At 40.9% G+C, this 27,307-nt stretch overlaps 1 protein-coding gene across 17 annotated transcripts in view; it reads right to left on the bottom strand.

The window, feature by feature from the left end:
• The window catches only part of LOC107378159 (neurexin-3b), a 455,269-nt gene that overhangs the window by 415,610 nt on the left and 12,352 nt on the right, over window positions 1-27,307 (bottom strand). For 9 of the 17 annotated variants that reach the window (XR_011516660.1, XR_011516662.1, XM_015948226.3 and 6 more), the window contains exons 3-5: window positions 24,547-24,564; window positions 21,816-21,842; window positions 19,939-19,950 (exon numbers count right to left, since the gene is read on the bottom strand). The exons of 5 other annotated variants lie outside the window; for them this stretch is intronic. Coding sequence is in view for 10 of the 12 variants with exons in the window: in XM_015948226.3 (XP_015803712.3) it covers window positions 19,939-19,950; window positions 21,816-21,842; window positions 24,547-24,564 (57 nt within the window). In the remaining 2 variants the exon portion in view is untranslated. The remainder of the gene's footprint in view (window positions 1-19,938; window positions 19,951-21,815; window positions 21,843-24,546; window positions 24,565-27,307) is intronic. 3 more of the 17 variants (XM_054748384.2, XM_054748386.2, XM_054748385.2) reach the window with 3 other exon arrangements.

A 27,307-nucleotide genomic window follows, 5' to 3' on the forward strand; every position in this document is an offset into this window, starting at 1 on the left:
GACAGTGTCAAATGCAGCTGATAAGTCGAGCAGGATAAGCACTGAGGGTTTGCCTGTCGCACTAGCTTCTGTTAAGGATTCAGTCACTGCTAACAGAGCAGTTTCAGTGGAGTGGCCCTTTTTGAACCAAGATTGGTAAGGGTCAAGCAGACAGTTTTGAGAGAGGTATTCTGTGATCTGCTTGAAAGCCACCCTTTCAATGATTTTGGACAGAAAAGGGAGGAGAGAGATAGGTCGGTAGTTCTCCACATGATTTGGAGGAAGAGATGGTTTTTTTAGCAGTGGTTTAACCTGAGCATTCTTGAGAGAGGTGGGAAATGTACCGGATGTCAGTGATGCCTTGATCACATGTGTGACTGCTGTGGCTACTCTAGGAGCAATAGCTTGGAGCAGCTTAGTTGGAATGGGGTCAAGTGGGCCTGTAGTAGGGCGGCTGCACGTGAGAAGCTTGGACACGCAGTTCTCAGTGAGAGGGGGAAAAGAGGAAAATGAAGCAGTAGGGCCTGAGATGGTTGGGCTTGAAGGAGTTTGTGGTAGTGAATGTTCAGTAGTGGCCAGTTGAGTAAATTGTTTGCTTATAGCTGCCACTTTGTCATTGAAGAATGAGGCAAAGCTGTCAGCTGAAAGATTGTTGGTAGGAGGTGGAGATGGAGGGGTGAGCAGAGTTTTGAATGTTGAAAATAGTTTCTGAGAGTCAGTAGAGCTGAGAATTTTGTCAGTGTAGAAAGCTTTCTTTGCATCAGTGATGCTGGCAGAGAATAAGGACAGTAATTCATGAAATTTCAATTGATCACCAGGATCTTTTGTCTTGCGCCATTGCCGTTCCGCAGCTCTAAGACTGGTGCGTAGAGACCAGAGGGTATCATTTAGCCAAGGGTGCAACTGAGAGGATCTAGCAGGTCTAGTGGCTAAAGGGCACAAGTTATTAAGACAAGAGCAGAGTGTGGAGCAGAGTTACTCGGTGGCTTCATTCACTTCATAAGCAGAGAATGTGCTGGGAGATGGAAGAGTGGATGCACCAAGAGAGGAGAAGTAGTTGGGTGCCAGATTGCGGAGGTTGAGGCGGAATGAGACCATTGGGGAGGAAGCAGTGGACCTCCCTTGTAGAGTCGTGCTGAAATGGATGAAGTAATGATCGGAAAGATCCAGCGGTGTGACAGAGATTGTGTCTATGGCACAGTTTCTGGTGAAAATGAGGTCAAGTGCTTTTCCAGCTTTGTGAGTTGGACGACTTTGTACTAGTTTTAAATCAAATGATGACATTAGTGATAGGAATCCTGATGAGCTGGGATTGTCCAAGTGAATATTCATGTCTCCAAGGACCATTGTGGGACAGTCGTGCTCAGGAATGGAGGAAAGAAGGGTGTCGAGTTCATCAAGAAAGTCTCTGAGTTGACCTGGTTGGCGATATATGACAACCTAAAAGAATTTTTTCGATACAGTTACCTGGATGGCATGGTATTCAAAGGAGTTGTATTTAGTGATGGGTAGCAACTCACTGTATATCCATTTATTGGAAATTAACATGCCCGTTCCATCACCTTGGCCAGATGCACGTGAAGTGCGGGAGAAAGTGTGGTTAATTGAGAGAGCAGATGGGGTAGCATTGTCACATGGTTTGATCCAGGTCTCAGTGAGAGCCAGTGCATCAAGTGACACGTGGTGTGCATATGCGGCAATGAAGTCAGCTTTGTTTACAGCTGATTGGCAGTTCCAAAGTCCCATAGACAGGTGGGTGTCTTCGAGGGGAATTATTTTTTGCGAGCGGAGGTTTTGAAGGTTGCAAAAGCGGTTTGATGTGTGTGACCTTCCTCTGAAGCTAGTGATCACAGGTATAGGATAATGGCACATTTTGCTAGGTGTTGATGGAGTAGCGTCTGGGTCAAGTTTGTTTGCTCTGTGTACCTGCTCTGTGGGCACGTGCAGGTAGACATTTATGTCTTTACACCGGAGTGTCTTCACACCGGAGGGGCTGAGACACAAGGGCTGACGCTTCAGTCATGCCACCAAACTTATGCTGTGCATTCAGACTAAAACGACCTAATGCTTCTTAAATGAAACACGTGCTCTAAATTGTCTTCGTTTCTTTAGCTAACGCTGATAACATACAGAGTTTGTAATGGGAATTAAAGGTCATTTGCTCTTTGGTAATTGTTGAATTTTAATCAAAATGCAGAATATTAAAGATCAAAATCTTTTAGCAAAAATCTTGGATTTTTGGAATATAAGGCCAGTACAATAATACATACTGGTCCTCCAGCAAAACTTTACTCTTTAAAGATTTAGTAAATCGATTCAAAATTCTAATGAATGTTAATCAACAAATATCAAAAAAGCTTTTGCATTGATTTCTGATTTCAAGGCTTGGGCCTGAAATTCCACATTTTCCTCATAGATCATAAACTCGAAGGATCAAAGCAACCAGCCAATCACGTTACGGTGTTCTGACAGCAAGGGCTTACTTTAAATCTGACTCTTGCTTGATCCAACAGACCTGCAGCAGTAACAGAGAAGTGCACCCCAAAGCAGAAAGACCAAATCAAACACTCTAAATTACAAAAGAGAGTCCTGGATAATCAACTAAAACTCTGGATCAACATTAAAATAAGGAATATTCATGCAAAATATAAAAAAAATTACCCAAAGCACCCGATGGATGCTGAAGGTTGAAACGTTACATTTGAAAAGAGTCGTTTGAATAAAAAAACGTCTTGCATGCAGATTAAAATCAGTCTAAGAACTCTGTATTGAAGTATTCATGTGTAACGTGTCCTTTCAGAATAATCACAGGTTTCTTGAACCATTTTAGCTCCAGAGAGAAGTGTTGCGCAACTTTGGGGAGGGATTAGAAATCAAACTGCTTAGAAATGGAGACAAAAGTCAGTCTCTTTGAGACAATAATGCATTCATTTTCCAAACACATTGCACATACCAATTAAGTATGATTCCAATAGAAGGACCAGTAATATTTCTAATCCTTGAAGACATCATGGATCATCTGCTACCAATCAGTACCGTATACTGTTATTGTGATAGTCACTACCATCCTACAGAAGTACTGTGCATGCTTAAAACAATCATCATGCTCTAGCACACATAAAGAGGAGATGGTTGTAATGTCCAGCAATGATCAGTTTTTGGGTACAGTTTGACCCTTCTACATCTGATCAAAATGGAGACACGAGACTGCATGTGTTCCCTTTAATCTGCCTGCCTTCATCCCTTTAATCTGCCTGCCTTCATCCCATCAGCTGAAGCTCAGAGCCTCTCTGCAGCTCTGAACACATGATAACGTATTGTCAACAATAATGTTCACTCCTCAAGTCCCAAGCTTCCCTTATCGTCCTACAGGATTATTCATGCTTCCAAATAAGTGAACACTTGCAGCTCGGATTAGTTGCTAAATCAAAGAATGATTTCCTAAATTAAATATGAACTTCTAAAACACATAAGCTAGATAATCATTAAATAAGCGTGTGTTTATTACTAATTATAATAATTATAATATAATGAAACATTTCATTAATCTGTGCTCAATGATTGAAGTTTGAAATGAATGTTATGATTACTTGATTGATATATGTTCAGCATGTTGATATGACAAGGTCATCACCATTTGCACTCACATAAAGACAAAGTAAAGTTAAGTCAAACGCGTGACACATATGTGGATCGTCCTTTACCCCAGATCAGAGCATCCGGTATCAAAGAAAGCGTGTTTCTGGGGTTGTCTTGGTAATATTCCTCAACTTGTCAACCTCTGGTTGGCTGCACAAATCATAACATGAGAACATTAAAACCGGATCACTCTGGTGATTCTGGACTTCTTGAGAAAGCTTCAGACCGGCCATCTGAAGCAAAAACCCCTTTAACCCATCAACGCTTTTGACACATCATCAAAATCTTTTTTGCACCTGCAAGCTGATATAGCGAACAGTTCCTGCAGAAAAAGCTGATACTGTTGCGACTCCTTAAGAGTCCCAGACGCGCGGTTCCAGCTGTCGTGACTTGAGACATCTCTGGACTGAAGAGTCGCTGCTACGGTATTCTACAGCCCTCGGTGCCAGAGGTCATCCGACCTCCCTGACCTTCGGATCCACGAAGAGGGTCTCCGAGAACGGGTGAGGTAGACACACAGATAGCATCTGATGTCTTTTGATAATAATCAACTTATTAGGTTAACGCAAACCAAATTATTTTACACCCAGAACTCAGCTTGCCTAGATACGGAAGTTCTGATAACATCGCATTCACACATAGGCACCATACATCACATCTTCTCCTCCATCTAGATTCATCCATCACAGTAAATATTAGTTAACATGTCATGTTTTAATTGTTTGTTAAATAAATTCTTACTTTTATAAACCTGACTCTTTCCTGAATCAAAACGAAGTGAATAAATAAAGAATCCTAGAATCTTCTGATTAAACACAGTAAAGACCAAGCAGGTTGATATTCTATATTTATATAGAGTATCACAGCTTATTGGTCATATGTACAGGTAATATATATTGAGCTCTTAAAGCACTCAATTTACCAAACCCTTCACGGTAAAACCTTAATACACATCTGCAAAGGACATCTATAGCCTGGCCTAAACCATACACCTCCTTTAGTGGTATTGTAAAACAAACTCAAGCATCTACATAACCAATTTTGGGAAGAAGTAACATGTTTTCAATAAATAACAATAAAATACCCTTGAGTTACGACATGGATGCATTCAACACCAAAACTACAAGGATTTACATAAATAAAGGTTTGTTTTATTTAGTTCACAAAATACACCAGAAAGATAAATACAGACTAACACATCCTGTGACCCCCCAAAGTGTTTTCTTTTCCCCACAGCTAAGGCAGCGCAAGATGGCTGGTTACAAGCAGCACACACTGAGACACACAAAGTAGCACACATTCACTGAGTGCAGTAGCGGGAGCTGATCAGTCCTTGATTATCTTCCCTGAATGCAGCGCAGCCTAAGCAGAACTAAATCAGATAACTTCATTAGCATACAATCTGCATAATGGCTCAGCCGGAGCAAGGGCCCTTTGCTGCGACATGTTCCCTACCACGTCTCAGGGATTCACTTCAGAGGGGCTTGTGGTATTTAAAGTCACATGGTTAACTCGGACATCACAGATGACCAGTTAATGGAGCGGCAATGTATGTTTTTGCTGAATTTTAAACGCACACCCTGTTAAATAGAATATTTTTGCAGAAAGCTGAAGATGCTTCGCTGCTTCTAAATGGTTCTGAAAAATAAACATAAACTTTAGTTACTTTAATGCAAAAGCAAAAAGAGGAAAAGTTGATTATAATTTCCTTCGGTTTCCTCAAGGATAAAATGCCAGGCACTGTGTATAAAAGGCTCTTGGAATATTTATTCCCTTTGTAAAATGTGCCGTTACAGGGTTTCTCTCCTTACCTCACAGAGGCTGCTCTTGTTCAATATTAGAATAATGGCTCTTTTCTTTTCGCCTATTTAACATTTCATGCACTGTCTTTCCTTCTTTATGCTCAAAAAAACCAGAACCGACTGCTAGTTTCAGCACTTTTCTCTCACTATTGGGCTGAACTCTATTAAATTCTTTCCGTAAGTTTAGTCAATTAAAAAGTTTCCAAATCTATAATCTAGGAAACCTCTTCATTATGATTACAAAGAATAGTCAAAATCATTATGATTATTATCATTATTCATCATTATATTGGCAGTAAGAAAAGTCCAAGTCTAAATAGTCTGAAGTTGATATCAAAGGCATTTCAAATGAGCCACAGCCATCTTTGTTGTTCCACTCCACCACAACATGATAACCCTAACCCAATGGAGCGCTGTGATTGGCAAGACACGGGACTGTTCAGGACGTTCAGAGCAAAATCATTTTGCTTCTGCTACTATGTGTCTAGATTTCTCAGCTACCAAAATCCTCGAAACTCTCAAGGAGTCCTTACAAAGGTTATTGAGCCATCGTTGAAACCCTCATCTGATACTAGCCCACCACTAGCTACAAATAATAGGTTCCAATAAACAGCAGCAAAGAAGACTACAAAAATGTGAGGAGTGGAGTCTTGTGTTATCTTACGATGAAACCTTTACAGAACTCGTCATACTAGCTGCAGAAATGTTGACTGTCAGATGCCAAGGCCAGTTGTGTGTTTTCACCGGATGATCTTTAAGGAAGGCACTTTTTCCAACTTCCACATCAGATTATTTTGTCATTTTCTTTTCTACGTGGATGGGGACAAAGGTCGGACCATTGCAGCTAAAGCAATTCTCTGTCTGAGTTATGTGGAGTAACTGGAGAGATGCTCACTTTCCTAAGTGAGGAGAAAGGAATAAATAAGTAACACTGGGTCACTTGGGTCAGTAGATACAAGAGCGGGGGGCTTTGGAAGTGGCAGAAACATGGATTCAAGAACTCCAGGATTATAGCCCTTACCCTTAGAATAATTACTTACATTGTTGAGAATGAACCACTTAATGGAGACGTGAAAAAGAGGAAAAACCAACAAAACAAGGTTTGATGTGAGGCAGAACGTTTACCGAAGCAATTGCGAATAAATTATTTGTTAAAGAATTGCTACCAAGCTTAGTGTTTAAAGCTACTCACACACTTTATACTACAGTAGCTTTGGTAAAGAGGTAACTGTTGTCCGTGACAGTATAAGCAGAATCACTGGATTGGATTTTTGATCAATTGATTGGAATTGTTTTGTTTTAGTTTCCTTTCTCTTACGATCTAAGACTGAGTAGGTTATGTACACCAGTAAAGAGAAATAAGTGGGGTTTGGATCAACAATCACCAACATTTAAAGGGTGTTTAGGCTAGGTAGGGTAAGGTGAATCAAAGAGGAAGTCTGGCTTTGCTTTGTTGATGCACATTTTCATTCCTTTAGTTGATTAGGGTTAGGATTAGCAGCGTAAAGTGTCAGAACAGTCAATGAAAACAGCTGTAATGACACCACACTTTATAAGCTGTAATAAATCACAGTCACATGGAAACACTAAAGTCAGCAAAAGGCAGATTTTTTTTACAGAAGGCAGGTTGAAATCAGTGGTTTTGATGTTACTAGTGATAAAAGAGAAACATCTACCAGAAAAATGGAGGTCAGACAGCTTTACTAGGTTGTGAAGACACGCATTGTTCAGCAGTTTGAATAGATTCAACCAAAATCCCTTTTTTAATGTGAATATTGCAATCTTGTGTCATTCTCATGAGCCCAGAGTCATGTTTAATCTCATCTTGTGTACCGAGTTCCAGAGCTGTGGACTCAAGTCACATGAGTTGGACTTGAGTCAGACTCAAGTCATTATTTTAATGACTTCTGACTTGACTTGATAACATCTATTAAGACTTACAACTTGACTTGGACTTGAACACCAATGACTTGCGACTTGAATTGACTTGCATCTGTTGACTTGATGATGGCTTGAGCATAGTTGATATTTTAGCACAAAAGTGGCCCGACATGGACAAAAATCATGAATCACTCTTCGTTCTGGGTTTGATCTTGTACTGCTAAATGCAGCAGCACTTTGTTTATAATCAGTTTCAGTTGCACTTTCTGCTTGTTTGAGCAAATAAATGAAGCTTTAAGAAGCTTTAGTTCTGGGATTTATTTATTATCATCATCATTAAATTGAAGTTGGACAGATGACTTGAATAGGATTTGAAAATTCTAAGTTAAGGACTCAGACTTGACTTAGAATTCCACATCACTGACTTTGGACTCAACTTGGACTTGGTTGTCTTTGACTTGGACTTGACTTACTTGTGACTTGCAAAGCAGTGACTTAGTCACACCTCTGCCAAGTTCATTGTTACACGCCTAATTTTGATGCAAGAATTTCCAAAATCTTTGCAGAATTTTCTTTTTCTTCTCAGGACTGGGCGATCGGGGTTCAAATCCTGGTTGGGTCATACCAAAGACTGGGACCCAAAGCCTCCCCGCTTTACGCCCAGCTTTAAGGTAATAGTTCCCGAGCACAGCCACTGCTGTAGCCCACCGCTCTCCACAGGGATGGGTCAAATGCGCAGAAGTAATTTCACCAGTGTGTGATGACTAATGGGACTTTAATTTTAGTTTTTTCACCTGGTTTCGGCACTTCTGCCCTACAACAGCCAAAAAACCCAAACATGTGTTTGCTTTCTGCGTCATTCCCGTAATAATGAGCTCTTGTGATCTTTCTGGTTGATAGGAAACCCACCAAGTATTAAAAAGTCCTTCATACCCAAGTCAGACAACTGAACCCAGATTTATTAAATAATAGGGTGGCTAAATAAAAGCAAGAGAGGTGACATTTGTTAACAATGGTCACTCTTTACTAACCATTCTGCTGCCATGCTTGTTTACTTCCTCCCTGGTGTGAACATCTATGCATGGCTGCAGCCATCACATCCTCACATGTCACCGCCGTGCACACTCGCTCACACAAATTCCCGAGTCTTCCCGAGCTCACACTTACTCTCACAATACATCCCTCCGAGCCACATCTTAACCCAGTTCTTCCCATAAATCCGACTCATAGGGTCTACTGCGCTTCACCGACAGTGTGCAGCATCACAGAAATTGTACGACGCAAAATAAGCACCGCAGGTACATCTGGTTTCCTCTGTTCAACTACGATGTGGACCTTTACACTCTGCAGCTGACTGAAACTGACATTGAAATGGATAATTTTTCTCTTTGTAGCAGCTAGTTTTCTTTTCATTTTTATAACTACCAAGGTAATCATTTAAAAACCCTTTTGATGAAAATGTTCTTTTCATTCAAAAGAACAAGGACCTCAGTGGGAATTCTTTCAGCGATGAGCTGCTGCAGGAGATGGACAAATATGTCAGCCACATATTTGCAAGTTCGTTCCCTGCCTCTCTCCCTCCGTGTTGTGTAACCACTGACGCACTCATGATCCGTGAAAAAGAGGGAATCAGTTTTGCTCGGTTGATCCCAGAGGTCAGCAGCACTGCGAGAGTATCGGGGGGGTTGGGGGGGTATCAAGAGCAGGAGGCCAAAAGAAAGTGAGAAGACAAGAAAGAGAGAAATATTACGGATGATCAGACGAGCTGAGAAAAAAAAGGTGCATTGTCAAGGTTTCTTTGAATTTCTCAACGTTGTCTGAGATTAAACTGCAGAGACGAGAAGGGCTGAAGAAAGAGACTCGAGGCAGAAGAAAAACTAGAAACAGTGTGAGCAAAAAATAAAAAGTCCACCTCCAACTTTAACTTCTTTTAAACGTGAGTGGAGGCTGCTCAAAAATAGCCAATCAGAACAAAGACGGAAATGCCGACTGCACCGCATGACGCTGTAGTTTTTAGCTGTAGTAAAAAAATGTGTCTGGCAATGGCGCAAACATGTTTTCTTTTTTAAGAAATGCTTTTAGCGCTTCTACTTGTTGTGGTTTTAAAGACATTCAAGTCATTTAGAACAGAGGAAAGAGTCACAGCAAACTTCGCTTCAGTCACCATGTTTATGATAAACTCTGCGTTACGTTACTCAGCGCTGATTGGCTCGGTTAGAGTTCTCAGGGGGTGGGGTTATCTGAATAGGAGAGTTCCCAGACCCCTTCTTTGTGCACAATTAAACTGAGGAGGAATCTGGCTGGCCCGGCGGTTCCCCTTCTGCAGTCTCACAGTTATACCACATTGTGCTCTGCGCCCACATGTACAAAGGTACAAAGAGAGCATTTAAACAACAGAAAATGTTAATGCCTGTCTGACTAAATTATGTGTAGAGAGGTGTTTTACAGCCTTTAAAGATTGTGGCGGCACACAGGGAAGAGCACATCTGCAGAGGAGAGGAGAGAAGAGCGGCTGTGTCGGCGGGGATACTGCACCACGGCTAGAGCGCTCCTGCATCTTTATTTACACGAGGAAGAGACGCAAGTCTCTACAACATGGCAAGAGACTTGCAGCGAGGGCACGAAACGCTGGAGTGAGTGTGTGCAACTAAAACTGTTCACCCATGCACGCATGCTGTTGCAGGTTACTTTTATAACATAACTCCTAAACGAAGGCCCACTGTAAATAATGATTTAATTTAAAAAATTTTAGTTTGCTTTTTAAAATCAAAAATTTAGTTTTCACTAAAACTAATGAATTCTTGACCCATCTTTTGAATTGGTTCAGTTGAATTTGGACTGTAAACACCTACATGCTAGCTTTCTAGTTAGACAGCATTTAGCCACTGAGATGAAATGTATAAAACAGTCATTTATTGCAATGCCCAATCAGTGCTGTTTTTTTTTCTGATTGTGAGTCAGTGCATAGATTTAAGTTCATGTAAACTGTGCATAACGCTCAGAATGCGGGTTACCCAAAAATGTATGAACCAATGTTACTTTTACAGGTACTACCAGGCTTGGGTCATGGACCTTCAAACAAGCTGCAACAGTCATGACTATTGTGCTGGTTTTCTGGAAAATGGTCTAATTTTATAACTGTATATATATATATATATATATATATATATATATATATATATATAATTTTTTTTTTTTTTGCCACGTGACCACTTGCAACAGCTTGTTGGACATTTTGCATTAACATCTGTCTGACATGTTAAAACATGCTGGACCCGCCAGAGACAAGAGCAGAGTCCTGCAGCTCATGGGGGGAAACTGATAGAAAATGTTTCTAGGCATTTTGGAAGCTGACTCTCAAACGGGATTTTCAATTTGTGTCCAACAGTTAGATCCTCACTTTTGATGCAGACGTCAGCCTGAGGCCAGTGTGTTGCAGCCACGGGGTTCTCACTGCTTTAGCTCCATGCGGGAATTTTTTAGACTGAAATTAGTTAAAATCTGACTACATTTAGGCTGAAAGTTCAAGTTTTAGATGTCAAATAAAGATTTAGATTTAGCCAGGATTCGTGAGAAAAGTAAATTCAGCTATTTCACGGCTTAGGTTCAATTGTAAACAACCACTTTTGGGAGATAAATAATGGATTATCTTAACTGAAGCTGTAAAATACTTAATGTGGAGATGGTTTTCCAAAATTATTTAGAAATAAGAGCAAGCCGTGCCCTGTGAACTGTCAAAAAGTTGCTGAGGTTTCTCTGCTGTAGTTCTGGCCCAGTCTATCAAACCAACCCAAAGCTGTGAGGAGTGTGGACAGAGCTGTCCATACATCCCCTTGAAGCCTGGCAGTGTCTGTGGACAGGCGGTGAAGCACTCCTTTCTTGAGCCTGACTGTGATGTGAGCCTCCTGATGTCCACGGCTCTTTGAATCGGAGAAAGCAGAAAGAAGATGGAGGAGGAGAGAGTAATGGAGGAAGGCTGCTGCAGCTTGCATCCTGAGGCAGACTAGTAGGAGGCAGAGGAGAGGTGATGGGAAGGGATGGGAGAGCGCGAGCATGTGCGCACACACACACACACACACACACAGAGGATGGATGTTTGGAACTGAGCAAGTGCCACAGAGGAAGAAAGCAAAAACCATGTCTGTGGGAACGTTGTGCCGGACTTTGAGGGGAAAATTAGAGAGAGTGGCTCCAGAGTTGGAGAGGAAGTTCTCGGTCTTAAGCCTCCGTTGCGGGAGGGGTCTGAACAGCTCACTCCTTTCCTCTCTCGCTCTGAAGTGGACAAGAAGGAGACAACTAGTGACTGCTCTTACCCTTTTTGTTAGTGTAGAGTTTGGTTTGTGGGGCAAGTTCAGTTGCAGGAAGTCAGTGCAGAAATGAGCAAACAGCGTGAATATCGGATGTAGAAATGTACAAAACACAATTTAAACCATTAGCGGTTATGACTAATATTTGTGTCATTATAGAAACATTTCATTACAGCTCTTTAGAAATGAGTACGCTGAGACTTATTTGTGCCTCAAAGCTCTAAAATTGCACGGCATGGTTTTGTAGCTCCTCATAAATTAATTCAGAAGATCATATTATCGTATTTTTGCTCGACTTAGAGGACTAACTTTGCCCAGATGTGAAAACAGAATTCACCAGTATAGAGGGAAGGCCAGAAATCCAGTTTAACACAGGTACCGATATTATGAATACAACAGACAAGTGCATAAATCATCTACAGTTGTAGGCTCTCCTGAGGTCTGGAACAAATCTCTCAATTGGACGAGATTTTATAATTTAAAAAACTGTTTTCCATAAATGTGCAAGATTTCTCAACATTCAAAAAATGAACAGAACCTTTTATGGGGCTCGTCTGCAAAGATCTCAATTAATTTTTGATTTAATTGTAAATGAAAGCAGTTTTAGCTTCACGTCGTTTTTGTGGTTAAGTTATTAATGTTTGTAATGAGTCTCATCACGTAGAAGGACAAGTCATTTATAAGAACCGTCCAGGGTTCAGGTCTTCTGCTTTCAATTATCTGCAACGCTGAGCTTTTGCCACACATTTAATAGATTCCTTCCTAATTAGAGGAGATCCATCAGACGGTGCTTTCAGTGAGACCTGCAGACTCCCCTGGAGTCTTATCGTCTATGTTTGCTCTCAATTCTCCTGAATCACAATCTTTACATGATGATGGGAGAAACTATGGATGGTTGGAGCCAGTGAGTGTATTTTTGTCTTGGATGTATGATGGTTTGTGTCATGACGAGCAAACTTTGATAGAGAAGGTTTCTAAACCTACTAGGCGGTCAACAACTTACCAAAGGTGCATTGTGCAATTTGGGTAGAAAAGCTGAATATTTTCTATTTTTATATGATATTGAATTGTGACTAAAATGCATCTTTGGACATGAGCCAAAACATAGACTTCCTGAAGGAGTGTGAGGTGGTTAGAAACTTCGTCCAACTTTCCGTGACTCTGGAGAACACAACCTTGTCACATGACATTAAATCTTTGCAGGGGAAAGCGGCTGCAGGCGACACAGGTGAGTCACTCCAGCTGCTCTCTGCTGACAGCTGCACCTGGGATCCACCTCCATGATGTTACGACTCTGCTCTGATTGGCTGAAGGCTGATCTCAGATGCATGTAACGTGACACTTCTATTCTCAGATCTTCAGACATGGAATCAAGTGAACAGAAAACAAAACTGACTTAAAATAATGATTTTTTTCCCCATCATGTATATTAGCTGATCCACTAATATGTGGTACAACATGATTTTTGCTACTTTCTTTTATCCAGAAAACTGATTTCTTTACCAAATGACTTTGCAAGACAAAAGGACTAAAAGAGTCATTCCTGATTGGGTTAACAGAGGTAATTGATGAGCACACCTGCAAAAATGCACTTTTATTATTTAGCAGCTAAGCCAATTTCTCCACATTGCATAGATAATTTCTATTTTAGTTGGAAAACAAACAAACGTCTGAGACGTCCTTGCTGTGGACCTTTTCTTCTCACTAATTAAAAGAAAAGTTCAGCGTAAAGACTCTGCAGAGAAGAAGTCATTCTCGGATTTGAGCTGGATAACTCCCTCCACATGTTCCCCAAACACCAGAGTCTGGTTTCAAGCAGATGAATTTGCAGGGTTAGCATACGTATGTATTTTGGGTGCTTTTTAAGCTCAATATACTACACTACATTTGACCAATAAGATATGAATTTCTATATAAATATGGAAATCCAATCTGATTGGTCTTTGAATGTTTAACCAGAAGAATTACAATTATTTGTTTATTCAGGGATCGTAAGACACTTCGTATTATTTCAGAGAGTCATGTTTATAAAAAGTAAGACATTTATTTTCTAAACAATTAAAAACATGACAACCAGGAAACGCTTTATGTGATGAATGAATCTAAGTGGATGGAATGTGAGGTGTGATGATGTGTGAATGTGATGTTATCAGAACCTTCGTATCTGGAGAAACTGAGTTCTGAGTGGGAGTGAATTTGGTCTGCTATAAACCTAGAAAGTTTATTTGTAATAACGGCATCTTGTCGTGTCTACGTACCCTTATCGGAGATTCTCTTTTGGATTCGAGATGTCGGGGAGTCCGTGGACCCCATGGTACCGAAGTTTGTAGAGAAACCGCAGTACGAACAGGTCAGTCCAGAGTTGTCTCCAGGTCACGACAAACAGGTGGACTTGTTTTGTGTCTATGGAAGGACTCTTAGGGAGTCGGAGCTGGTTCAGCTTTGTTCTGAAGGAACTGTTTTCGGTATCAGCTGTAGCGTGCAACAGGTTTGACAGCTTGTCAAAGGTGAATTGGAGAAGAGTTTTCCTCCAGGTGTCCAGTCCAGAGTTTGGCTCAACTAAATCACTCAGGAAGTGATTCTGTTTTAATTATGGCCATATTTTGGTGTACTGACAAATCAGAACTTGCCCTGAAAAGGGGTTTTGCCAACAAACCTCAGATACACACCTCCCTCAGATATGAAGATTCTGATTTTGTGGATAAGAAAATATTTATGTGCAGTGACGGTAACTTTAACTTGCGTCATGGAGATATGGTGAGTGTGTCTTGTCCAGTCACGTACGCTGATTAAATATATGGGTCATATATTTCATTTCATCCTTATTAATCTTTCAATGTAATAATAATATTCATTTCAACTTCAGTAATTTAAGCACAGATTAATCCAAACATTGCATTTAACCATATTGTCCATTTGATTACATGATTAGTTAACTCATATTGTTCATTTCATTGTATGATTTAATTATGAAAGTTCATCCTTCTTGTTCTGTGAAACAAAGCGGTCTTAGATAAGAGGAAGCTGGAGAGAGACCTTGGTCAAGCCACAGTATCTTTCTTGCAGATTAAAGGCATCAGTTCAGACACATGTCTCCATATGACCAGATACTGAAGAGGTCACACTGTAGATGAAAAACTGACCATTTCTGGAGGCTACAAATTATATATCACATCTGTGTAAGAAGTTTCTGGGGAAATTATTGAACATCAATGAAAATAATTTTTGGATTTGATGTTAACCATTTACACAAATCAATAATGTAAAGTTTAGACTGGCGTTTGTGTTAGTATTGCTCAGCATTTTGCCCTAATATTGAAATATTTTTTCTGTGAGAAAATAAGAGATGTATTCCTCGCCATTGGGATTTGTAAAGGCCTGGTTTTTTTTTTACTTTTGCTAAAATGGTAGAACCGCTGATTACTAGTCCTGAATTTGCCCTACAGCTTAAACCCTCCCTCCCCCACACCATGTACTTTCCTCATGCATGAGTGAATCAGATTGTTTTAGCCTGCAGTATGAACATATATAGTCTTTATTAATGGGAAGCCCTTTGAGATGTAGCATCTCATTTAACTGCTACCATAATACAACAGTTGACTTGCCTTAGACAAAAGAGAGTGGTGGACACAAACTTGATTAAAATCCTGCAGATTGTTAAAACTTTAAACATGAATTTGTGTAAATCTAAACTAAATAGCTCTGTGAGCTGAAGTTCAATGTGCTGCTATCTGGAACAGTGTCTCTAAATGGAGCACAGTCTTTGGTTCATGGCCATGGCATACAAAAAAGTTTGCTACGTATATTGTCAAAGCTGTGCGGTTGCATCTCTGGACCAAGCCCAATGAGGTCATTTCTGAATGCAGCAGAGAACAAAGACTGTCCAGTTGGCTCAGGGCCATTTTGTAGGCCAGGCCCCAAATTTGAAGAAATGGGATGACAAAGTGCTCCACGTTTTTACTGGAAACATGTTCCTTCACTTGGCATCCTTCCCTGGCTTCTTGCTCTGGATACATCATCTTTCCTTTTCGCTCTATCCCTATCCATCCTTCATGCTTTTCCTCCCTACTCCCTCATCTCTCTCCTCTCAGGTCAACTCTCTATGTCAGTGTCCCCTGGTCCCTCACGGTCTGTGCCCTCGGACTACTGTGCCATTTACAGTACATCCACGCAACTGAAGAGACATGAATCTAATTGCACAGGGACCTGGAGTAAAGCATGTCCTCTTTTCATATATCTCATCTCGGTGCTCTGCAACGAAAAGTCAACCAAGAAAAATGACGTACTCCTAATGTACTCTGATGGCATATAAATGGATTTTAGATTGATTTGTATGAGGTTAAGTACCTTTGTACTAAATAGCAGTTATGTTATGTTGCTCATTTGGTATTCTAGGGTTATTGTAGGGTTAATAAAGATAGACGTAAAGGCAATCATTAACATTTACACTGAAGCCTAACTATAAATCCCAGTGCAGTCCAGAGCATTTGGATGTCCTTGAACAGCTGGAGGAAACTGGAACACACTGAGAAACCCCCCATGGACTCACACAGAGGAACAGAGCTACGCTTTAAACCTGTGTCCTTGTTGTTCGGTTATGCAGTGGCACTAATGACTACACCGCCGTGCTTCTGCTCACTACAAACTGATGGGGAGCTTGTACAGTAGCTTAATATGCTGATGTGACACAAGCAAAGCGATTTCTATTTTTGATTTGAACCCTTTTATAACTGGATACAAAGAGAGTCCAGGCAGCTCACACAACGTATAGTTGTAATGCATCACAATGTAGCTTACTACAGCTGTGACTTTGCTAAAGGCAGTCCTGGGCCTCACAGGCTACCATCCTGCATGCTTTATTAGTTTCTCGGCTCCAAGCCACCTGCTTGAAAGATTAGGTCATTAACAAGCATTAGCAGAACTTTCGGACACTATTAAAGCACTTCTTCAGGTGTGTTGGAGTAGAGAAACATCTAAAACACAAAAGGTGGTGGACCATGATGACCATTGGAATACTGAATAAAGGGGTTCCTAGATGTTTCAAACAGTTTAGTCATTTTATCTGCTGGATAAATGTGAGAGATTTCACTCGCCAGCTGCCAAACTGCATTACTCAGGATGGCTTTACATCTGACAAATCATCAATCAAGGTTGTTAGAGTGTAAATTAATATGAAAGCACATTGTCTGAGACTAAATACTAGCCCGCCAAATTACCATTGGCCACTTCGGGAACAAGCATTTTGAAACCATCCTACCCTTGACCTTGGGTCAAAGCCTCTCTGCAACCCTGCCGATGATATCAGACAAATGGCTCTTCTAAGAGCCAACAAACAGCTTTAGATACAAACAAGCATCCCAGCTCCCTGTCATGACCTGGAGAGATCTCAGACTAGACGTTTCCTATCGAAGCTAATCTAGGGGTTCCTGTACCGAGAGGTTCACTCCGACAGCAGTGTCCATCACGACCTCTTGACCTCCTGGATCGCACAAGAATCTCCACAAAAGGGCATCGTAGACTCAACAGATTGCGTCGGATGGTTTTATAAACAAATCTCTAGTTTACCAAACATACAGCCAAATTTATTTTACAACCCAGACTCAACACACTCTCTCAGATACTTAAAAATGTTTTTGCTAAAACATGTAGCTTCCATTCCAGCATTACACACATCACATTAAATCACTTCATATCCATTACATTACATCATCATTCATACGTTGTCTTGTATATTCATTAGTTTAGGGAAATAGAAATAAATTCATTTTTATAAACTATATACTTGACTCTGTCTGGTTTAATATGAAGTGTGTTTATGGTCCCTGAATAAGTAAAAGTAAGTTGTGTCACTGGTTCTGGTTTGCTTCGGGTCAGTGGCCAGAATGTTCTGCCCCAGCTCTCTCTTCACCACCACAGACCAGTACAACGCCAGTACCACTGCAGATGCAGCACCAATCCACCTTAGATCTCCCAATCCATCTTTCCCTCATTCCTGAACTTCCTGGGTCAAATTTGTGTCCCATCTAAGATTCAAGCACCTTTGTTATGTTTTGAAAATGTAAAAGTGTATTTGTTACTTAGTTAAAGTTGGTGCAGTATTAAAGTATTGGTTGCATTATGTTTCTGGTTATCTATTGCGAAAAGATCAGTGTTGGTGGAATTAACTAGATCCAATATGTGACCTTTGGTGAGTGCACGACCTTGAACTGGTTGTGTAGCCCAGTAGAAATTCTGAGGTGAGAGAGGAGCTGGTGGACATGTATTAGAGTCATCAAAGAAGAGTGTAAAGGGATACCTGGAGCAGGCTAAAGTTAGTATCAGAGACAACCTAGACGTGAAGGACACACAGGTAGAACTTATTCGACCGGATTAAAAACAAGACTGCTGTTGCCTCTGATGCTGGACAAAGTGGTCAGTGGATTTCAACCAGTCTATAGCCAAGACTCATGTTTTGTTGATGGAAATCATTGATATTGATAGGCTAGAAGTAGAAAAGGTTATATTTTCCTTTTTTGTTGTCAGTGGATTATTGGACCTCTTTTATAGAGATGACTCTGTTGCTGAGGTTGAGCACAGATCTTACGGTATGAACAGACATTAAAGTCAAAGGAATTTCAAATCATAAATGCAAGCTAACGTTAATTGGTAGAAGAAGCTGAGATGGTCTGTGGGGAATATTCTAAGAGAACCTTTAAGCAGGATAAATGTAACAGAAGCCAACAAGATGGTGGTATAAGGATTAAGATGAAACAGCATCAGTGTCCTGAAGAGCAGGGCAAGATGGCGATGCTGGATGAGGATGTCCTGTCCACTTTTTGTTGAAACCAGATGTCCAAAGAAGCACGTAGCCTTTTCAAATACAGAGGGGGGATCTGAAAGGCTAAATGGAAAAATCTGATGAAGCTATCCACTCGATAAAAGTAAGCGTTAATCACAAAAGACACAAGTCCTGTTGAGTATTCAGAGAAAAATTTGAAGTCCAGCAACTTTCAATGAAAACAGCAGAAGATCGCCAGTTGACACAGTAGGGCAAGCAGCTAGCAGATAGAAGCTGACATCTATTAAGTTATCCTTTTAGAGCCCTACAGGCTGTTACTTCATCACACTTAACCTAACCAAAGGCAACGTTTCTGATGCACCCAGAAGAGCTCTGGCTCTAAGCTAGTGCTGCGGTCAAGGGCGCTGCCCTGCTACCACCCTGCGTCCACAGATGCAGCTAAATAATCCAACTATCTGATACGGTTGCTGGTTTATTTACATTTTGCAGCTTTACACTCAATCTTTGAACTTTTTTTTTTTTTGCAAGCAGACTCAGATACTTAAAACAGGTTTTTAAGCCCCATTTACCTTTAAAAGTGTTATCTCATAAGTTGTTGAGCACCATAGCTAAACACAGAAAAAACTCCATAGCAGTTGGTACATGATTGAGTTTTAGTGACTGTGGAGTTGCTCTTTTCTTTATGAAAAACCTCTAGCATCATTTTAGTGCAGGAAAGTCTGTAAAATCACACTTTAGACTGCACAGCAGGAAGTCATGCAGGATAGCGTGCACTAATAGCCAGACCCATAGCTGAAATGATGAAAACAGCTCAGATCACAACACAAACAAAGGCAGGGAGTCACTTCTGTCCTTGTAAGAACAAACACAACAAATAGCTGTGTTAAGTTCAAACTAATGTCTGTTTAACCTGATAATCCTGTAGTTTCAACAACTATACATTTCTAACAAATGAACACAATCATATTCATAGTCCTTCTTTGACAAGCTCAGTAACAAGTCAAGTTCCCCCCACCTTTCAGTCAGACTGATAAATAGAACCTTTTCTATTTAACTAATAAATATGGCAGATTTACAGCAACTACACAAAGAAACATTAATATAATAGGGTACTGTGTGAACAGCCTTGTTTGTAAAGCCAAACGCATCTAAGTCAAAGGTCAGCTGTTTTTATACAAAGGTCATATGCTACAAATGCATCTTCATACGTGGCCTATTGCTAAAATATGTTGTTAAAAGATTCACAGCTCATCAGTTCATGCTGTGATGTGGTATTTATGAGAGCAAATTGTTTTGTCTCCAGTCTCGACTTAGCATTTGTGCCATCTTATCGCTTCTCTCTGCCATTGTTCATCTGTAGCGCTCATTAGGTGGAAACAAAAGTCTCACAAATTATAGACATGAGCATACAAATCTGTTTAATAAACAGACGTAGCGCCTGCATGAATTCAACACACATACCCAAACACACACACACACATACACACACACACACACGCATAGCTATCTTTACTCGTACAAGAGAACAATAGTGAAAACAGGGTTGCTGTACCTTTGCTTCTACCTACAGATTTTGGAGAAAGAATCCGTGGAGATAAAAGAAGTAGGAGAGTCATCCCAGGCAGAGCACCAGAGAAAGACAGTAAAACGTTGAGTTAAGAGATTGTTAGTCTGCATTAATCCTCAATGCCACCAATTGACACGGGCATGCAAAATGTTACCACAACCATGCAACAGTAAAAAGGTGGGACAAGCGTGCATGATCAGAACACAATAGCTCATTGTAAATAAAGCAAGTGAAAATATATCATGTGTGTTCATCAGATGTTAATCCTAGAGGTGGACCAATAAGGATTTTTCAAATTGATGCCAGTTGTGTTCTTTGTGTTCCTATGATTCTGGCTCGAAGATATGATTGTTTAAAAATCAAACACATCGCTAGATGTTACATGAAGTTAAATTTTAGGAAAGAAAGATGGTTATAAACATCATTTGGGCTGGCACTCATAATAAGGTGATTGATGATAAATAGTGTGGATGGCATAAAGCCCAATACACAACCTGGTGATTAGGAACACCAACAATTAATAGACAAAGAACTGTTGCAAGGAAGTAGAAAATTAAAGAAAATTAAATCTCCCCCTAGTGGCTGGTTCCAGTATTGGGTTTAGGCCACTCCCCCTCTATCTAAACAAATGGGAACTTGGAAATTGATTCATCAAGTTCTTACCTTTACCTGACTTCGTCTACTATCTTTAGTTGTAATTACTTATGTATCCTGAAATATCAATATAGATGGGAGTAGGTATGATTGTGTTGGTCCCACAAGCCAAACGAACCGACACATTCTCACACCCAAAGCGGCGAAAACTGATGAAGGGTGACCAAGCATTTGGAGGTGACGAGCACTGCTAGAGTGTCTCTTTCCGACGCCCGCAGTAAAACGGAGATTTTAGCAAATTGTGACCTTTACCCTCTTGCAATTTAACCATCCCCTCACCTCTATCATACCCTTAACCCACTTACGCATGGAAAACTTTGTTTCTTGTTGTATCGTTCCTCTCAGACATGGTTAATTGGAAATTTAGAACGAGAACTGGGTTAAGGTTAGGATGGGGGTGAGGGGAAGGTTAAATTGCTAGAGGTTAGAGGTTAAATGTCGGATTAGCACGTTGTGTGTCGGTAAAATGCATCTTCCTCACACAAGAACAAGCAACTTACCTTGTACAATAAAGGGGGAAAAGTAACTTGAAAAGATGTTGCACTAGTGCTATGTCTAAAAATTAGTTTTTTTCATCCCTGTACAGCCCAGTGATGGTTATTGCAACTGTCAGATTGCAAGTAAATTTAAATAATACATTGAAAGACTCATAAGGCAACCCCATCTGTAACTGTTACAACGCAGAAAATCTGCCATCCAAGATATTCATTCCTAGAGACTCTAGCAATACAATACTATGTACTTGACTACTTCTTATCCTCCATTTTAGAGCTCGTTTGTGCTTCTTCCACCTTGTGCAAACTGTCTCTCCAAATTCAGGTGATTTCCTTTTCCACCCTCCTGCTTGTCTGCTTTTCAACCCCCACCTCCTCCTCCAATCAGTGGACAGTGTCACTGCACGTTTGCTCTGGAACTGAGACTAGTACGCCGTTATGTAACACAAAGCAACCTGGATGAAGCAATGCTTAAGAGACACAGCAAAGACAGGGAGAAAGCATGTGAAGTGGGACATGCTATGCAGCCATGCACACATAATCACCCGCCCACTTCTCTGCCGCAGCGGCGGGAGCAGTCAACCCAACAAATACGTATGGACATGCGGAGAAGGCACGCAGTGCAAATTTACACCCCAAAACCAAGCCGGGAGGTGAAAGGACCACACAGATAAAAAACAAAAAACAGAACTAGACAGGAAAATAGAAGAGTACCTTGTTCTGCCTTCAGGTGTGCGAGTTCTTGAAGAGAAAAATCGGACAGCAACAGAGAGAAAGTAAGAACACGCCAATACTAAACTTGTATTGTCATTTACATGCTTTGCATGATGGCAAACCATGACGATCACACTAAAATCAAAGCTTTCCAAAAATGCACCAGAAAGCTTTTAAGGTGCAGAAATAATTACTAAAAGAAACACTCTACATGAAACTGCTTCAGATGAGATGACATGTATCTTGAATGAGCAAATAAAACACAAAGTTAGTCCAAAAACCCTTAATGAAAATGTTCTTGCTTCAGCATACAGATGTTCTGAATGTTTCCTAAGATTTTTTGCTTCATATATTTCCCCATATTTGCATTGGATCAACTTTAAACTTATTTATTGATCATTCTATTTAACCATATTTATTTTTTTTTAATTGGGTAAATTTTTTTCCTGCATATGACTATCTAGGCCTTTCCACCAGACATGTAGACATTGCATAATGTCTGTGAAAGTTAGCACTCAGAAATTAGCCATTGCTAAAATGGATAGGTGCGTTTGTTACAAAAGAGTCCCCAAAGCGTAGGGATGCATTATGCTTCAAGTCTATTTTTTTTTTTAGTGCTACACTTCTAGAACGCATCAAGCTCTGCATTTCAGATCGGGCCAGACAGGAAATGCAAAACGAAAGCAAACAGAACGGAACATAAACCACAGACATTTTTTTAGATACCTTGGATCTCCTAGTTTGTTACTGCAGAAATCACGTGTGGTCTTGCAATTCTCCCGCCATTTTGTGACTTTGCAGCACAAGCTGCGTGGAATGCTTTGCTGCCATTTCATATCTGAAATGCTCACAGTGGGAAGGAAGTAAACTGTATCTCTTACATTAAACTGGATGAGCCTGGATGATACCTCTCGTTCACAACAAGTGCGGAATGGATGTGGTCCGGTTTTTGTACGACTTCCGGACAAACTGTCATTCACTTCAACTGCGGTTTGCGTGCTGAACGTCTCTGGAAATCTGCTCTCACAACAACACCAAATAATTATAAATCTGGCATAATTATTAAATATATAACTAACTGTGAAAATAACAGGAAACTCTCATACACTGTAAACTGATTTTTCTGTTGTTAATTATAAAAAAGGTAGAAGAAAAATGCAACATGTTTTTTTTATTTCATTTTGAAATATACCAGATGCACCTCACTTCCTGTCTGGCTCATCTTATGTCTTTGTAGTCGTCTTCCTCTGCTTATCCGGGTCTGGGTCGCGGGGGCAGCATCCCAACTAGGGAGCTCCAGACCGTCCTCTCCTCGGCCACCTCCACCAGCGCCTCCGGCAGGACCCCAAGGCGTTCCCGGACCTGATTGGAGATGTAACCTCTCCAACGGGTCCTGGGTCGACCCGGGGGCCTCCTGCCGGCAGGACATGCCCAAAACACCTCCCCAGGGAGGTGTCCAGGAGGCATCCTGACCAGATGCCCAAACCACCTCAACTGACTCCTTTCGATCCGGAGGAGCAGCAGTTCTACTCCGAGTCCCTCCCGAATGTGCGAGCTCCTCACCTTATCTCTAAGGCTGAGCCTGGCCACCCTACGGAGGGAACTCATTTCAGCCGCTTGTATCTGCAATCTCGTTCTTTCCGTCATTACCCAAAGCTCATGACCATAGGTGAGGAATGGGACGTAGATCGACCGGTAAATCGAGAGCCTGGCTTTCTGGCTCAGCTCCCTCTTCACCACGACAGACCAGCTCAACGTCCACATCACTGCAGACGCTGAACCAATCCGCCTGTCGATCTCCCAATCCCTCCTACCCTCACTCGTGAACAAGACCCCGAGATACTTAAACTCCTCCACTTGAGGTAGGACCTCTCTCCCGACCCGGAGTTGGCAAGCCAACCTTTTCCGGTCGAGAACCATGGTCTCAGATTTGGAGGTGCTGATCCTCATCCCAGCCGCCTCACACTCAGCCGCGAACCTACCCAGCAAGCGCTGACGGTCAGAGCTGGATGAAGCTAGGAGGACCACATCATCCGCAAAAAGCAGGTCTTTAACTTCATAAAAACCCGTATGTGGCATCCAGAAAAAATAAACTCTGGATCTGCACTGCGCTGCAGCCAATGAGAATGCTCTGACTGGACAAAATGGTTTTTGGGCTACGTAGAAGCCGTACAGAGTCTGACCTGCATCTATCCCATATATGGTGTTAATGAGGCTTATTTTTCCAATGACCAATTAAAAATGCGAATTTCAGGGAAATGTTCTATTAGGCATTCTCACTCGCACATGCTATAGTCCATCATATGGCAGTCTGGTCTTTGTGGGGCTATTACTTTCCTTTTTATAAATGTAGGAACCATCTCCTCCATGCATGGTTGTGTTCTGTGGCTTTTATAAGATCTCGCACCATCTCACCGGAATATGAAGTCATTCTTTGAATGCAAACAACAGGAAACACACTGATAGAACATCCAGAACAGCCTTTTAAAAGACTAAGACAGATAAGAAAATGAAGCTGAAATTTTCATGACATCTGTATGCTATAGCGAGAAAATCTTTGTAAAATTATATGAAAGGGTTTTTGAACGAGCTACCATTAAAAACCAGCCAGTTATTTTCTACCCACTCGATAGATTGCTTTCATTTAAAGGTAGCTTCTTAAATGATTAACACAACATGAAGTGTTGCTATAATTAAACTGGAGTTATGACTAATTCCTCTCGAGACTTACCTGGTTTTCTCCTGACTGCTGTGGAGTTGTCACAGGAATAAAAAGAGAAAGAAGCAGAGAGAAGCATTGCATTAGCAACACACTACAGTTGTGTTTGCATGTGGCTCTGACATGCAAAACATACCACACTTTGTATCATTATGCTGTCATGTAAGGGGCAAAGAGGTGTCCCTTACATGCCTGAATAAAACCTTTTTTTAAAGCATCCCTGTAAAGAGAAACACTGAAATCATTGCATCTGTCCCATCCTCTCAGGGAGCCAGATTGACAGCACCCCTTCGACAAACAACCTTTTCACACTTTGACACCAACTTAATATTCCGCATCTCGTATCGCACAGACTTCCTCACACCCTGAAAATGACATAAATCCACAACCGTGAGGATTTATAGAGTGATGGGTTTGTGGATCTCAAGATGTTTGTTGTATGACCCATGTTTTAGTTCCTCCACCTCACATTTAACCCAACCACTGCATTGTCTTTTGTTTGTTTGCATCAGAAAAAACATCTCAGAAGCATGCTCACCATTTTATTTTATTTTATTTTTTTTTCCACCAATGTTCAACAAAATACCAGCGTGATGTAAGATATGTCCTATACAAACATATGTTGGGTTGTATGTGAAGTTAGCTAAATATCTATTTAACCACTGGGTGCATTTTAATGACCTTTTCAAAAAATTCTTCCATGGATGCACATCTGCCACTGACTGAGTCTAACTGACATTTGCGAACACAGAAAGAATAAAAACATGGTGGATTTTTACAGATACTGGGTAAAAACTGGCGTGGTAGCTGAGAGTCATTAACAACACATACTCTATACATCAAACGTTTGATCAAGGCCCTGTAGTCTTACATGAAACGGCACAGGATATTATATTCAGTTTTTGGCTGAAATGACTACATATCCCTTGTTTCTTATAACATATTTTTTATAACTGAATTATAGTTTAAAGGGGACATTATTCAAACCTGTTGTTTTGGGTTCTTTTGGTCGCTACTGTCTCTAGAAACACCTCAAATGTGAATAAAAAACCTCTCCATCCATTTTCTGTCAATGTTTGGCTTTAGGAATTACGTGCCTAAAACAAGACATTTCTACATTTGTGATGTCCCCATTTGTGACGTCACAAATGGGGAAAGTAGACTAAAACGACCTCTAACTAGCTCCTCCTGGAAAATTCAAGCTTCTCATCATAAAGCAGTATGAGCAGGGGATGTGTGGGTCCCTCATTTGGTTTGATGCAGGGACTTGATCTCTACCCAGTTAACAGCACCGGCCTTTTTCCCACCACTGGAGACAGCTTCAGAGTTTTATTCTGATCCTCTCTGACACATTGAGGTTGTCATATAAAGTGAAATGTAACAAACCTCAACTGAACAAAATTCTTTTGGGAAGACTGTTTCTTTTAGAAGCATGTGGTGAAGGCGATGTTTGTTCCTGTCTCCTTCAGGGACTTTAAAATGGATGCTATGTCTCCCACATAAGGAGAATGACATTGGTGGAGGAAAAGGAAGGACGCAGAATAAGAAGGGGTGGGGTGTTGGGAGATAATGGCCAGCTGATGGACAGCAGTGCAGCTCCAACTCGCAAGGCTTGGGAACACTGAATTAATGTGCATGCATCAGCAGGTACACGGTTATTTTTTCTGACAGTGCAAACGCTTGCACCCATAAATGTGCGTATTCTGCATGCTTGTTAAATTGCTCCGTTTTCCATGTAGATTAAAGCTCCTTTCTCTTGATGCAACAGCACTCAGAGCAAGCCAATGTGCTGCAGAGGACATGTGGTCTGCGCGTAATCCCCTGCTCTATTTTACCAGCAGCTTCAGCACTCAAATCCAAACATAATTTTCAGCTTGGGCACTACACACACAAATGCCCTCTGCTCCAGAACCAGGCAAGTCCCTGCACCAGTTTTTTTTCTTCCCTGACCTACTTTTGTAGTAAGATTATTGCAACTGTCATTTTTTTCCATGCTTGTTTATTAATCCCAAGAGCTAAGCCCGAAGGCATCATTTCGGCACTTGCTTAACAGTTTGCCTGCTCCTAGCCTTCAATTACCACCCTTTAGTCAAGTCAGCTCATGTGTCTTAAACAAACGCTCATTACCAATGCGGAGGATTTTGAAAGACGGAACAGGAGGGATCTTTACATATTCATTAAGCAAAGCCACTGTAGCTGTCATCGACGCTGGCCTTCAGATGCTTTTACTGTAATGGGAAAACAAAAGTATTCACAGACTTCAAAATGTCACCGACACCAAGTTCATTTAACAGAATTCCATTCAATATCTGGATCATTTCATCGAGCGATCCTGATCTTTTCAGAGCAGACAACAGCAGAAATGTGGTTCAGGAATTAATAACGACAGAAGGATGTAATAATAAATGAGTAGATTCTCTAGGTAGTAACTAACTGTATCATATTAAGCTAACAGAATCAGTCTTTTAGACACATGTTTATGTTTTTGTGCCTCTGCTGTTCCACAATCGCTAAATGAAGTAAAAAATATACATCAAACTAAAGCTCAAGTTTATCTAAAGAAGTTAAGATGGCAGCGAATTAATGACTATGTTTACATGCAGCCAATATCCGGGTTATGATCGGGTTAAGGTCGGTATTCGGGTTTCTGAGTTGATCAGAATAACCCGTTTAAAAGCATGAATAGAAAGAGTTACCCCTAACTTGCATAACCCGATTTAAATGCGGACGTTGGGGTAGCATCAAGACGTATGGACTACAACCAGACGCAATA

This window comes from Nothobranchius furzeri, chromosome 2, assembly GCF_043380555.1.
Source record: "Nothobranchius furzeri strain GRZ-AD chromosome 2, NfurGRZ-RIMD1, whole genome shotgun sequence".
Taxonomy (NCBI): domain Eukaryota; kingdom Metazoa; phylum Chordata; class Actinopteri; order Cyprinodontiformes; family Nothobranchiidae; genus Nothobranchius; species Nothobranchius furzeri.